The sequence below is a fragment of the Panthera tigris genome, chromosome B1 (assembly GCF_018350195.1).
Source record: "Panthera tigris isolate Pti1 chromosome B1, P.tigris_Pti1_mat1.1, whole genome shotgun sequence".
Lineage (NCBI taxonomy): Eukaryota > Metazoa > Chordata > Mammalia > Carnivora > Felidae > Panthera > Panthera tigris.
The window spans coordinates 114,533,443-114,547,415 of record NC_056663.1 but is presented as its reverse complement, the minus strand read 5'-3'; the positions used below and the strand labels follow the sequence as shown (position 1 = coordinate 114,547,415).

Here is a 13,973-nt window from a genome sequence, read left to right as displayed (position 1 = left end):
TATGATGCCATTTAGAGAATTTTATGCCTTATGAGTTTATCATGACTTTATGAACAACTCTGCCTTTTTAAGTGGAATGTGTAAAAGCAATGAGCATATACCAAATAACAAGTATAATTCTGGACTCGACATCTATCATCCATCCCACCACCCACCTTAAGCTGACTGCTGAACAGTGTATTCCTGAAAGGGTGTTACGGAAACTGGTCTGGATCACCTGGCAGAAGAACCAAGCAGCACTCGGAGATCTTGGAAGGCAGGAGGTTTATTTTAGACCAGTGGGCTCAGAGATCACCCTCCAGAGGTCTGAGCCCAGATCAACAGAAGGGACAATTTATAGTCTGTTACTTCTGCATTCCTCATTAGTAGTAATTTGGTGTCAGTGGCAGCAAGCAGGGTGGGAAGAAGAACCCGGAAGGGGAGTCTTCAGGCTGGAGGGACTGGAGTTCCCCTATCAGTCCTGTCGGCCATCTTATATAACAGATTTTTCCCTGTCAAGGGAATCTCTGAAACAGTAACAGTCATGTTTCTTTCATGTCTCAAGACATACTATGGAGAGATGGTAGCGTAACATGTGAATAAAGTGAAGACATGGCAGAGTACATACAAAAAAGAAGAAACCTTGGGGCGCCGTGTGGCTTGGTGGGTTAAGCGTCCAACTTACACTCAGGTCATGATCTCACGGTTCGTGGGTTTGAGCCCCATATCGGGCTCTGTGCTGGCAGCTCAGAGCCTAGAGCCTACTTCGGATTCTGTGTCTCCCTCTCTCTCTGCCCCTCCCTCACTCATGCTCATGGTCTGTCTCTCCCTGTCTCTCAAAAATAAATGAACATTGAAAAATAATTTAAAAAAAAAAGAAGAAACCTTTAGTTCACAGTCACTGATAACTTAGTTACCCACAAGTGGAATTAATCTTCTGAACATTAACAAGCCAAAGGCAAACAGCAAAAGTGAAGATCACACATTGCTGGAGGCTGAGAAAACTTGAAAATACTATACTTAACACCCTGAGATTCCCAAACATGCTGCACAGCAACAATGGAATGATGTTGCTCATCAGGAAGCGAATCTCAGGCTCTCCCCCAGACCTCCTGAATCAAAACTAAGTCCCTACGAGGCTTATCTGATAGCCATCAACTATACCATGCATGCACTCTGCATATACATCATAGGTACCCAACTAGCCTGTTTTAAAGATTAAGCAACATTTATATATTGAATCAAAATTTCAAAATGTCGGTAACTTTAATGGAAGGGCCCTAGGATGACCTCCAGGTAGAAAGCCCAGCTCTAAGATTCCTAGAAGTCAGAAACGAATCTAAGACTATTTTAGTCATTGATCCCTTCTAGATACTGAGGATAAGATAACATTTCAGGTAAGGAGACAAACTATAAATAAAGAAATCATTACACCATGACAGACCCCTGCATCTCCCACCACAGTGACAGTGGGGGACTCCCCATACATACGAAGGGAGTTCAGAAGCTGGACAGACAAAAATACACTAACGTCTACCTCAGATGTTGATATTAACTACTAAAACCATGCGAGAGTACACAAAAAACATGGACACAAATGTTCACAACAGCATCACCCATAAAAGTCAAAGAACAGAAACTCAAATGTCCATCACCTGATGAATGGATAAACCAAATGTAATATATATCCATAAAATGGAACATGATTCGACCACCTAAAGGAATGAAGTACTGATAACATGCTACAACATGGATGAACCTTGGAAACATTATACTAAGTTAAAGAAGCCAGATGCAGTAAGCCATATGTTGTAGGATTCCATTTATAGGAAAATTTGGAATAGGAAAATCCACAGACAGAAAACATTATGGACTGTCAAGAGCTAGAGAGAAAGGAAGAGGTAGGAAGGGGAATGACTGCTCGTGGGTACAGGATTTCTTTTTGAGGTGAAAAAATGTTCTAAAATTAGACACTGGTGATGATTGTACAACTCTGAATATACTAAAAAAAAACTTAAACATAGTTGTACAACTCTGAATATACTAAAAAAAACTTAAACATACGAGAGATAAAGACACAGAGAAAGGATGCAAACATCAAGGAAACTAGAAAGAAGACACAGAACAATGGCTACATCATCTAAATTGAAACTGGACTTCTATACATAATGTCTAACATTCCCACTATTTTTATTGGTTAAAACTCACTCGGTAAGGAATTATATCCTTAGAAAAGGACATGTCACAGAAATAATTACCACTTAGGTAAATACCAAAAAAGAAAAAAAGTTATTCTCTTCATTTACATTACTTAGTAACTTGCTTTCAAAACAATTCAGAGTTGGGAGTTTTAAGCGTCCGACTTCAGCTCAGGTCATGATCTCATGGTGAGTTCGAGCCCCATGCGGGGGCTCTGTGCTGACAGCTCAGAGCCTGGAACCTGCTTCGGAATCTGTGTCTCCCTCTCCCTCTGCCCTTCCCCCACTGGTGTGCGTGCACACGTGTGTGCTCTCTCAAAAATAAACATAAAAAAAAAAAAGAGCAAAAATGGTAACTTCCAAGCTGGTGAATAAGAAAATGTTATTATCAACTGGATCTTACTTTAAATTCCTAATTTTGCATATCAGAGCTATGCCATTTCCTTTCCCTTTTTCTTACCCAAAACAAAGCGGAGAAACAGGGTCTCTCAGCTTCAGCAGTAACGACTCCTTGAACCAGATAATTCTTTGTTGTGGGAGCCATTCTGTGCACTGTCAGATGTTTAGTAGCATCTCTGGCCTCTATCCAACAGATGCCAGAAGCACCCCCAGCACAGGCACACGCTAACAATCAAAAATGTCTCCAGATACTGCCAAACACCCCCTTGGGAGTGGCAAAATCTTATCTGGTTGAGAGCCACCAGAGTAGAGAACTACTTCTCAAAATTCAATGTAACAGAGCTCAGGCTGGGAAAGTTTATTTCACAATTCACATGTAGAGACACAAGTATGCTGAGGGGGAAGCTAATACTGCCAGGTATCATGCCAGAAGCCAGGGCTACAGAATCACCCAGAACTAGGATTCCAAAGTAGCCACTAGCTCTCAAAATTTCTTGCCCTGGAAAGAGAGTAAAAATGAATACATGAATACATAAATACACAGAGAGTAGAAGAAATGCTGGCAGCCACCCCAAAGTTCCTATCTAGACATGCCCTGTCAATACAACTTTCTGAGATGATGAAAATCTTCTATACTGTACTGTCCAATACACTGGCCACTAGGCAGTGGAGTGCCTGAAATGTGGCTAGTGCAGCTAAGGAAAAGAATTTCTTACTTTACTAATTTTAACTAAATTTAAGTTGCCACAGGTGGCTAGCAGCTATCAGATTCGACAACACAGATCCAGACCTTGTTATCGTTCTTGTTATTGTTAGTCAACATTCGTAAGAGTACATTCTTGGTGGAAATCCAGCTTTCCTTCTTCTTTAGGCAATTTTTCCAGCAGCAGATCAATACCTGCCCCTGACCATGGCCAGGCCAATGCTCTGAAGAATGAAAATACTGGCCTCTGCCTCGGCCTTTCATAAGCTGGGTGTTCTGCATGCGTGTTTCTTTTCTGTTCCACCTCAGTCTCCTCCAAAATCCAGAATGAGCTACTGGCCTTCTGTGAAAGGCATCTAACAGTGTATGGGACAAACGGCTCAAAAAAGGTAGAACTGGTAAAAGGGAGAATTATCTCATTCATTTATTTGTTTGCTTTTTAATTGACTCTTTCCCAGGTAGAATACAATACCTTCTCTGTCTTTTTACTACTGCATCCCTAGCACCTAGAACAAAGGCACACACAGAGTAGGTGTTAAATATTTGATGAATAAATAATAACAAGGGGGCACCTGGGTGGCTCAGTCAGTTAAGCATCTGACTCTTGATTTCGGCTCAGGTCATGATCTCACGGTTGCAAGATCAAGCCCCACATGGGACTCCATACTGGGCGTGGAACCTGCTTAAGATTTTCTCTCTCTCTCTCTCTCTCTCTCTCTCTCTCTGTCCCTCCTCCCCCCCCCTCAAAAAATATAAATTAATAATAAAAAATAAGAAGAACAACACCTTAAATATTGTTCATGTGCCAGGTATCACCATAGTATTTCAAATATACTGACTTACTTAAACCTCACTATAGCAGCACCTGGGTGGCCCAGTTGGTTAGGCATCCAACTCTTGATCTTGGCTCAGGTTGCAATCTCACGGTTTGTTACATGGAGCTACCCCCACTCCCACCCCTACGGGGCTCTGTGCTGACAGCACAGACCCTGCTTAGGGTTCCCTCTCTGCCTCTCCCTCACTCATGTGTGCATGTGCACACTCTCTCAAAATAAATTAACTTTAAAAAAAATTTTTTTTATAATGTTTATTATTATTTTTGAAAGAGAGACAGAGAGCAAGCAGGGGAGGGGCAGAGAGAGAGGGAAACACAGAATCGGAAGCAGGCTCCAGGCTCTGAGCTGTCAGCACAGAGCTTGACGCAGGACTCAAACCCACAGACCGCGAGATCATGACCTGAGCTGAAGTCAGCCGCTTAACCGACTGAGACATCCAGGCACCCCTTCAAAATAAATAAACTTAAAAAAATAAACCCCACTATAACCCTAGGAGATATGCACTATTTCCTAGTGGAGATATAGGTCCACCATAAGCTGTATCTTATTATTCACATCATTACCTTTGAGGATGATGAGGCACAGACGTATTACGGTAATATGCCCAAGATCACACAGGTGGTGACAAAACTATAATTTGAATCCTACCACATATGAAGCATATTCTCTAAAGCTGTGCAGAGATATTAATGTTATCTAAGGATTTTAATGTCTGAAGCACCCAAGCTTACTATGTACCATATTCCTTATCCCCATCTTGTTATGTGAGAAGCTCAGTGTAGACACAAAACATCTGTAATGAAGTATCACTACATAATACGTGATAGTGGCAGCATACAACATAATACAGGGGTGCATACCCAATTCAGCAATGTGTAAGAGTGTGCGCATACAGGAGGGAGGGCCACCGTATGATAAAGAAACCCACAGCTCTGCGAAGATTCTAGGAAGTGACAAAGGTTAACGTGCAGCCCAGGCACAAGGAAAGGCTTGTGTAAAACCATGAGGATGAAAGGTACAGAAGAAAAGTTGGGGCTGGAGATAAGGAGCTATGGAAATTTGGGGAGTAGCAGGAGATAGGGGTATGGAAAGGCAAACCAGAATGAGACTACAGGTTGCTTCTGAATGTCAAACCACTCCGTGGGCTGGAGGCTCCAACTCCCCAGTAAGGCAGGTCCAAGCAAGGAATTCAACCCAACATGATTCTACCAAATGGGTGAGTAACCCCTGGACCTGAACTGAGTGCCCCACATCTCCCTCAGCCCAACTCACACACTCCTAAGGGCAGATAAAAGCTAGTCCCACATTGGGGCATCTGGGTGGCTCAATCGGTTAAATGTCCTCTTGGTTTCGGCTCAGGTCATGATCTCACAGTTACACGAATTCGAGCCCCATGTCAGACTCTGCACTGAGCATGGAGCCTGCGTGGGATTCTCTCTCCCTCCCTCTGCCCCTCCCCCACTCACACTGTCTGTGTCTCTCTCAAAATAAACAAACCTAAAAAAAGAAAAAAAAAGAAAAAAGCTGGTCTCAGTATAGAAAGGTTCAGTCAGATGGAGAATGAAATGCATTACATCTGATCCTTTGACAGACTGAGGTATGAGAAAGCTAACGAAGCAAGTTTATTCCTGATTTCTCTTTAACCATTCTTGTAGATGTATGGAGACATCTCCCTCTAATACTAAATAATGCTCCCCAATGCCAGAACATTATATTTTCCTAGGTCTTTCCTAGCTCTCATGAAGCCCCTTCTCTTACCTGTTCCTTCACAGGAGATACTACCCAAAGCTTAGGACTTAGTCTCTCATTTTTCTCTTCATTCTCTAACTCAAATTTAATCATCAAATCTTTATTTCCAATCTTAACCCACCTCAGTCTCTATCATGTTGTCCACATGTCCCTACTGAGTATTCGAAATGAGGCTAGTCTGAACTGAGATGTGTAAGTGTAAAATACACCCTTAAGTAATATATCTTAGTAATTTTATGTTATGATAGTATTGAAGTTACATTTATGTTGAAATGACTGTTTTAAATATGTTGGGTTAAATAAAAGACATTAATCAAATTTATTTCAACCTGTTTCTTTTTTCTTCAATGGACCCTCTAGAAAGTTTTCAACTACATTATGTGGCTCTCACTATATTCCTATGGAGAGCATATCTACTAAAAGCTGTCTCGCGTGTACAGCATGCTTAAAATTGGATCCACCACTAAGAAACTCTATGACATCGCTGTGCCTCAGTTTCTTCATCTATAATATGGAAATACTACTTATAGGATAACTGTGAAAATAAGAACTATACACAACATTTACTATATGCCAGGCACTGTAGGCATCTCTCATATATTAGCTCCTTTAAATCTTCACAACATCCCAGTGAGACCAACGCTTCCATTTTACAGATGAGCACAGGGAAATCAAGTGACTAGCCAAAGGTTATGTGGTTAGTAAAGAACAGAGCCCAGATTTGAGCCCAGGCAGCTTTCAATGACTCTCTCTCATGATATCCACCTCAGAAATGTTGCAAAAAGTCAGTAAGTTAACTTAAGTAAGACATTTAAAACGGTATTGGGCACACAGTAAATTCTCCTTCAGTGTTTAACTTTTATCAGCATTACCCCAGCCTCCAGCCTACTTCCCAATTTCCCAGCACAGCACAACTTATCTCCCCATTTCTCAAGATTAAAACCTCAGGATCCAACTTTTAACACGCCTCCCTCTTTCATTCCCTAATTCTAGTTAGTCAGTCAGCTCCTTCTTACTCTTCCTTGTGTGTTTTGTTTTTTTTTTATAATTTTTTTTTTTTTTACATTTATTTATTTTTGAGACAGAGAGAGACAGAGCATGAACGGGGGAGGGTCAGAGAGTTCCTTGTGTGTTTTTAATGCACCTATTCTGCTATTCCCACAGGTGCTTTAACCCGGCCCTTTGCACCCTCGCATCGGATAAATCAATACCAAGAACAACTTAAACAGTGTTCATGTACCAGCATGCTCTAAATCTATTAGTTCATTTAGACCTCACTATAACCCTATCTGTTTTCTAAGACTTCCACATCTAGGCTGTAACAGTATCTAATTTCCTCAGTAGCCCAACCTTCCTGGAAATCCAATTTCATCATGTGATGGAAACTTTAAAGGCGTATGGGTTCTTCACACTTGTGTGTATCAGCTGACTTCAGTATGTGAAAGGAAAATATGACGGATGTTCTCTATTGGGGCAAAAAAAGACTTATAAGGCCCAGAAAATTAAAAATTCTAGCCTCACCAAAAATCTCCCAAGGAATCAAGTCTTAACTAACATTAACAACTGCATAACCTAGCCCCACCCTAACCCATTCAAACTTCTCTCCACTCCTCTGTAAAAATTCTCCAGAGTGGTTAAACAAGGTTTCCTTGTTTCTATAAAAAATAGTATTATTATTAATTCTTATTTCCAGCCTTTATTCATACAGTTCCTCTCTGCCTCACAAATCTGGGCACATTTCTCCTCCATAAACTTTCCCCAAACATTTAGGATAAACTAATCTCCCTTCTAAACTGCGATAAAACATGTCTTGCACTAGTCACTGTGGTCTGAAATACTCATCACCTGGCAAATGCCACTTCCAGCCCCAACCAGGCCATGAGCAACTGGCCAGAAAGCATGGAGTCCCTCATTTTTCATCTTCTCCATCAGTGGCAAAGGTCTCTACAAAGAATGAACACCTATTTGGCAAACAGTTAAAAAATAAATTATGGACGGTGTAAATGAAATCATCTGTAAATACCCTAATTTAGCCAACCTTATTTCACCAACTAAAAAATACCATGAGGTACAAGAGCCACACCAAGTTACATGGTAGTGGTTTCACTGAACTTTCAAATGCATTATCTTCTTTGCTCCTTGAAACAACCTAGAGAAGTGCACACTATTACACCCTTGTTAAGACAGCTAAGGGTTAAAGAAATAGAATGTTTTTCCTCAAGTTCACTCAGCTACTAAATGGCAAAGCTGGAACCAGAGACCAGGCCAGTAGTCCAGTGCTCTTTCCAATGTTCTAATTCACCTTTTATTCCTTTCCCTCCTTATCACAGAAGATTAAATAATTAAAAGAAGAAAGGAATCAGGTGAGAATCTTAAGTAACAACAGATACGATAAACTCACATCAAATGAATATTTGCCTGAAATGGCTTTTTTTTTTTAACTCATCAAGGTTAATGATGATTTACGAGGTTGCATTTAAAATTAAGCCTCATGATCGGATTGTGCTGTGAAATAAAAACCCATCTAAACTTAAAACCAGCGCCTTTCCTGACTCCAAAGTTGGACACCACCTCCCCCTCCCCCACCTCAATCTGCTCTATACTTACAATATCTTAAGGCTGTTTCTCATCAAAGAAATAAGGAAGGAAACAACCTCCTGAGGAGACAGCACTTAACCATCAAATCCAATTGGCAGTCCTTGCTAAACGTTATAAACCATTAGTCTACCCATACCTTACTGTCTCCAGGAATCGAGTCCTTAAAACTCCATGTTATTTGTCAAACATTCCGATTTAATACTGAGCCACAAAGAACCTCAGTTCAGAGCAGTCTCAACTCATGAATGGCCACATTGTTGGGTACTCTCCCTTCACACTGAAACTCGCAAATGGAAAGACGTGGCGATGGATCCAAACCTGGGATAAATGCACTGGCAGAGCCAAGGAAAACCACGAACGCAATGAAAATGCGCCCGCCTTCGCCTCCTCTGCAGACCTTCTGGCCACTCCAAGAGATGCGGGAAGCATCCCCTGTCGGGGGTGCAAGCTTCCGTAGCCGTAGCCGTCAGCTCATTCCCGAAAGATTTTCTTCGAGGTCTCATCTGAGTCGAGGAGCACGGTAAGGGAGCATTCTTCCCACGAAGGGTGGGTCGGACCGCACACAGCGCCCAGCCCGAGACCCCCCCGCGCCAGCCCGTCTGGCACCCCCCACCGCCCCAGCTGGAAGGCGCCGCGGGCCTCGGGTACCATCCCCCGAGCTCCAGGGAGGATGCAGAGGAGGCGGGAGGGAAGGAGCGGCTCCGGAACGAGCTGCAACCAGAGCCTCCCAGAGCCTCCTTCGCTTCTCTGCCCCGACTCACCCAGTTCTGCGCATTATTGCTCAGCTTGACTTTCTTGCACAGGCTCCCAGGTACCTCCATAGCTGCAGAGCGCGCGCGGGTGCCGGGATCCTAAAAGCCAGGAGAGTAGCCGGAGGAGAGGCCGACGGGGGCGGGGCGGGGCGGGACGAAAAGGCGGGGCCTCCTTGCGCCCGAGTCGGCGCGCGCTTACGTACGCACGCGCTCGTGCTCGTGCCTCCTACTGCGTGGCGCGTTGGTTGCGCCTCCGAAATGGATCTGGAGCAGAGGTATGTGGGGAGGGGCGAAGCGGCGGGCCAGAACCTTAGGCAGGAGCTGGGGGTGGGGTTTTGGCGCTTGCAAGGGTGCGAGCGCGCACGATGCTCCTCCCTCTTGATTCTGAGGAAGGGGCGGGGCCTGGGAAGGTAGTCGTGGAAGTTTCCTAGCCTCTCCCGGGTTTGACGCCTTGTGCTGCGCAGGCGCTGAGGCTGGAGCCAAGTCCCAGGCGCGGGCCACCCACACGGAAGGGCAAGGGAGGTTCCGGGCTCCCTGCAGCTGATGCTGGCTGGGAAGAAACATTGATGGAGTCTCTTGCCCCTCTGACTTTTCCTCCATAAGCGCGGCCACCAGTCTTCTGTCTGCCCATTCTGTATCCTTGCCACCCTGGCCACATTTAAAAAGGGATTTTCCAGCCTCGCAAAGGGAAGAAATGATTTACTGAACAGCTTATTCTCCACACGTTCTGCTTGGTGGCTTTAAAATTCTGCTCAACGCGTAACTTCAAGAAACAGTCAATGCCCCTTCCTTGGTCATCAATAATTAATATCTCGACTGGGATTAGCGGTCTTCTGCAAGGTGCTTCCTTCCCCACTTGGCGACCTCGCTTCATATCAGGAGATTTCTGTCCAGTAATTCTCAACCGCTAGGCCAAAAGGGCCCCTATATTATTAGTTTTTCCGAGAAGTCTTAGAGGACTGAAATCCAGGCTTAGGGAGGGCTGCTGGTTACCAAAGGGTAGACTGCCCACCTGTGCAGGACATTCTCAAATTCACCTAATTAATATAGGACCAGTTCGTAGGAAAATGGGGGTGGGGGGGAGGACTTCCTCCACGAGTTACTCCCCCCACCCCTCCATTCTAAGGACTTTTCCAAAGCTTGCCGCGGGCACAGAAATAGTACTCTGAACCTGCCCCCTCCCACACGCCCCCCACCACATCATCTTCAATCACTAAGACCTGAGGGTACTGCTTCTCAATAACTAGCAAATCAGTCTATTTCCCTCACCGTTACCGTCGTTTGTTAGGCCTTCTCGCTATCCAAGATGAATAACAACTAATCCCCTTAACTGAGCACCCTCCACCTGTGCGGCTGCTGCTCACACGCATGTTACTCCATTTTTGAATTGCTGTCAGAGTGGTACTTCTAAAATTTTAAATCCAACCTTGTTTACTTGACCATGTAAAATGTCAATTCAGTGGTTCCCTGTAGCTTTTTCTAAGGGGTGTTTAATTTGAAGTCTGTATATAGAATTGAATTTCGATATAATTCTCAACTCTCAAAGAGCGGGGCAGGGACAGAGAAAGAAAATCTGAAAGCAGCCTCTGGGCTCACAGCGCATGGGGTACTCCAAATCCCTAAACCATGAGGTCATGATCTGAGACTAAGCCACCGAGGCGCCCCAGCCATTTCTTCAAGGAGTCCTAGGAAATGGTATTTAAAGGGAAATGGTATAAAGATATCACAGTCTGGGCTTTTAGTTGTACTCCTTGCTTCTCAGTCCATATTTGTGAGCTTTTCCCAACGAAAGACATTTTTAGGGTTAAAATACATCATGACTTTATATTGATACTCTCAGTTCAAATTCATGATTCCAGACATCAGTCATGCAAATGAGCCTGCAACATCTTGTCAAACCAGAAACAAGGAAATCATCAAAAAACACTAGGATTGAACAGACAACAAAAAAACCCCACTAGAATTATGTCAAAAGGACTCAGAAGCCAACTTTAAGAAGTTTTCTCCTGTCAAAGATGGTACAATTAGATTAGAGCACTAAAAGGATAAAAACTGTAAGGTATTGAAATAAACCAAATATGTTTAAATGTCCGTGTTCATAATGATTATAATTAAAGACAACTCATTGCCACCCTTGGAGGATGCTAGTGAGCCAACTCATTATTTTGAAACTGATAAATAAAAGGAAAGAATTTACCCTGCCTTCTCTGCACTAACTGTAAGTAAGGTAACGAAAAAAGTTGATGAGAGGAAGTTCTCTTTGTAGAAATACAGCTAATAGATGAAGGAAAGATGGAATTATAATATCACCATTTTGTACCTTCTAATGAAATAATGTATAAAGACAATGCTGCTCATGGCTGCTAACATCATGACAATAAAGGACATCAGAACTTTTTTGCCTCCTGATGACACTTTGCCCTGATTCTAATCAAGCCTTCAGATCTGATTACCGGTTTACAGTTAATGCAGAGGAAAGATGTAAAATCACCATAAATGCAAGCAGCCAAATCCAAACTGTGGAAATCTCTACATAAGGACCTGATTCTTCAATAATTAAATTAAAAGGAGAAGGAAAAAAAAAAAAAAAAAAACAAATGAACTGAAGATTAAAAGAAAACTTAAGAGAGGTATTAAGCAATTGAACCATATGAAACTTATTTCACGACTGACTCACATAGAGAAGAATTTTTAATGTATACAGCAATAGAGGAAATTTGAAGGGTACCTGGATTCTTGATAGTAAAGACTTACATTTTTTGGTGATAATAACATTGTTATATTTTTTAAAGGAGTAATTTTAGAGTTACATATTGAAGGATTTATCAGTGAAATGGCAATGCCACAAATATTCAGAATTAAAATGAGGCTCTTGCAAATTAAAAACAAGATAACAGAAATGGAAGAAAAGGTGAAGATAGCTTCCAGAATGCAGAGCAAAATCCCCAAAAAATAGAAATAGAATTTTTAAAAGAATAGTCCAGGAAATCCAACATCCACATATTAGAAATTCCAGAAAGAGAAAAATCATAGGAGGAAATAACTAAGTAAATCATTAAACAAAATTTCCTAGAAGTGAAGGACTGGAGTCTTTCCCTGAATGTCCAGCTCAAAAGATAGAAATTGAATGTACAATGCATAGTACTGTTGCCTGGAAATCCTACAAACTTCGAAGGAGAAGGACAGTTCAAAAACAAAGAATCAGGAGTGAAAATGAATTGAAGGTACTAAGAAAAACACTGAGAGTTAGAAGATAAATAGAACAATACCTTCAGAGTTCCAAAAGAAAGGCATTTCCCACCTAGAATTTGGAATTATCATACACCCTTTCTCAAGGAAATATTGGAGGATGTGCTCCAGCTAATGGAAAGAGGGCATTCAGAAAATAGACGTTTCCACACAGGAAACAGTCAAAAGGAATTCCCAGATTTATGGTGAAGGAAGATCTGAGAATGACTGCCATGTACCAGGTCTAGAGGATAATTAGAAGGCTCTCCAAGAAGTCAGAAGGCCCTTGGAGAGCCTAGTTTAGGAAGATAAAATTAATATAGCATCTGATGGGAATGACCATACTGAAAATGATTCAGACAACTGACAAGGAGTTTGTGGTTGTATTAGTGATAACTACTTAGAAAAGTTAAGTCATCGGGGCGCCTGGGTGGCGCAGTCAGTTAAGCGTCCGACTTCAGCCAGGTCACGATCTCGCGGTCCGTGAGTTCGAGCCCCACGTCAGGCTCTGGGCTGATGGCTCGGAGCCTGGAGCCTGTTTCCGATTCTGTGTCTCCCTCTCTCTCTGCCCCTCCCCCGTTCATGCTCTGTCTCTCTCTGTCCCAAAAATAAATAAAAAACGTTGAAAAAAAAATTAAAAAAAAAAAAAAAAAGAAAAGTATGTCATCGGGGCGCCTGGGTGGCTCAGTCGGCTAAGCGTCCGACTTCGGCTCAGGTCACGATCTCACTGTCCGTGGGTTCAAGCCCCGCAACGGGCTCTGCGCTGACACCTCAGAACCTGGAGCCTGTTTCAGATTCTGTGTCTCCCTCTCTCTGACCCTCCCCCGTTCATGCTCTGTCTCTCTCTGTCTCAAAAATAAATAAACGTTAAAAAAAAATTTTTTTTTAAATAAAAAAAAAAAAGAAAAGTAAGTCATCAAAAAGGACAAATTTATCACAGCCTTTCTGTACAAACTGTATTTCAGAGTAATCAAATAGCTGATGAGGAAAGGTTCATACTGATAGAATTCTAGTTAATAAATGCAGAAAGAATGTTGGCATTTAAAAATCACCATTTTAAGCACCTGATGAGGCAATTAACATAGGCAATAATCATTAGTGTCTGCTAAAAGTATTAGGTGGAAGACAGTGTGATGGTTTATTTTGTGTGTCAACCTGAATGGGTTCACAGCGTGCCCAGATATTTGGTTAAACATTATTCTGGGTGACTCTGTGAGGGTACTGCTGGATGAGATTAACATTTGAATCAGTAGACTAAGTAGATTGCTTTCCATAATGTGGGTGGGCCTCATCTAATCAGTTGAAGGCCTGATTACACTAAACAGATGACTCTTCTGCAAGTAAGAGGGAACTCCTGCCTTACTTCCTTGATTAAGACATTGGTCTTTTCCTGCCTTCAGATTCGAACTGAAACATTGGCTCTTGGGTCTCAAGCCTGCTATCCTTCAGACTGGAACTTATTCCATCAGCTCTTCTGATTCTCAGGCTTTGGGATTTGGAGTGGAACTATACCATCAGTTCTCCTGGATCT

At 42.5% G+C, this 13,973-nt stretch overlaps 1 protein-coding gene across 2 annotated transcripts in view; it reads right to left on the bottom strand.

Moving 5' to 3' along the window:
- The window catches only part of PAPSS1 (3'-phosphoadenosine 5'-phosphosulfate synthase 1), a 104,240-nt gene extending 94,904 nt beyond the window's left edge, over nucleotides 1–9,336 (bottom strand). The window contains 1 exon segment of one of the 2 annotated variants that reach the window (NM_001290602.1): nucleotides 9,224–9,336. In NM_001290602.1, the coding sequence (NP_001277531.1) occupies nucleotides 9,224–9,283 (60 nt within the window). In that variant the 5' untranslated portion in view covers nucleotides 9,284–9,336. 2 annotated transcript variants of the gene reach the window in all.
- Nucleotides 9,337–13,973: the final 4,637 nt, after the last annotated feature.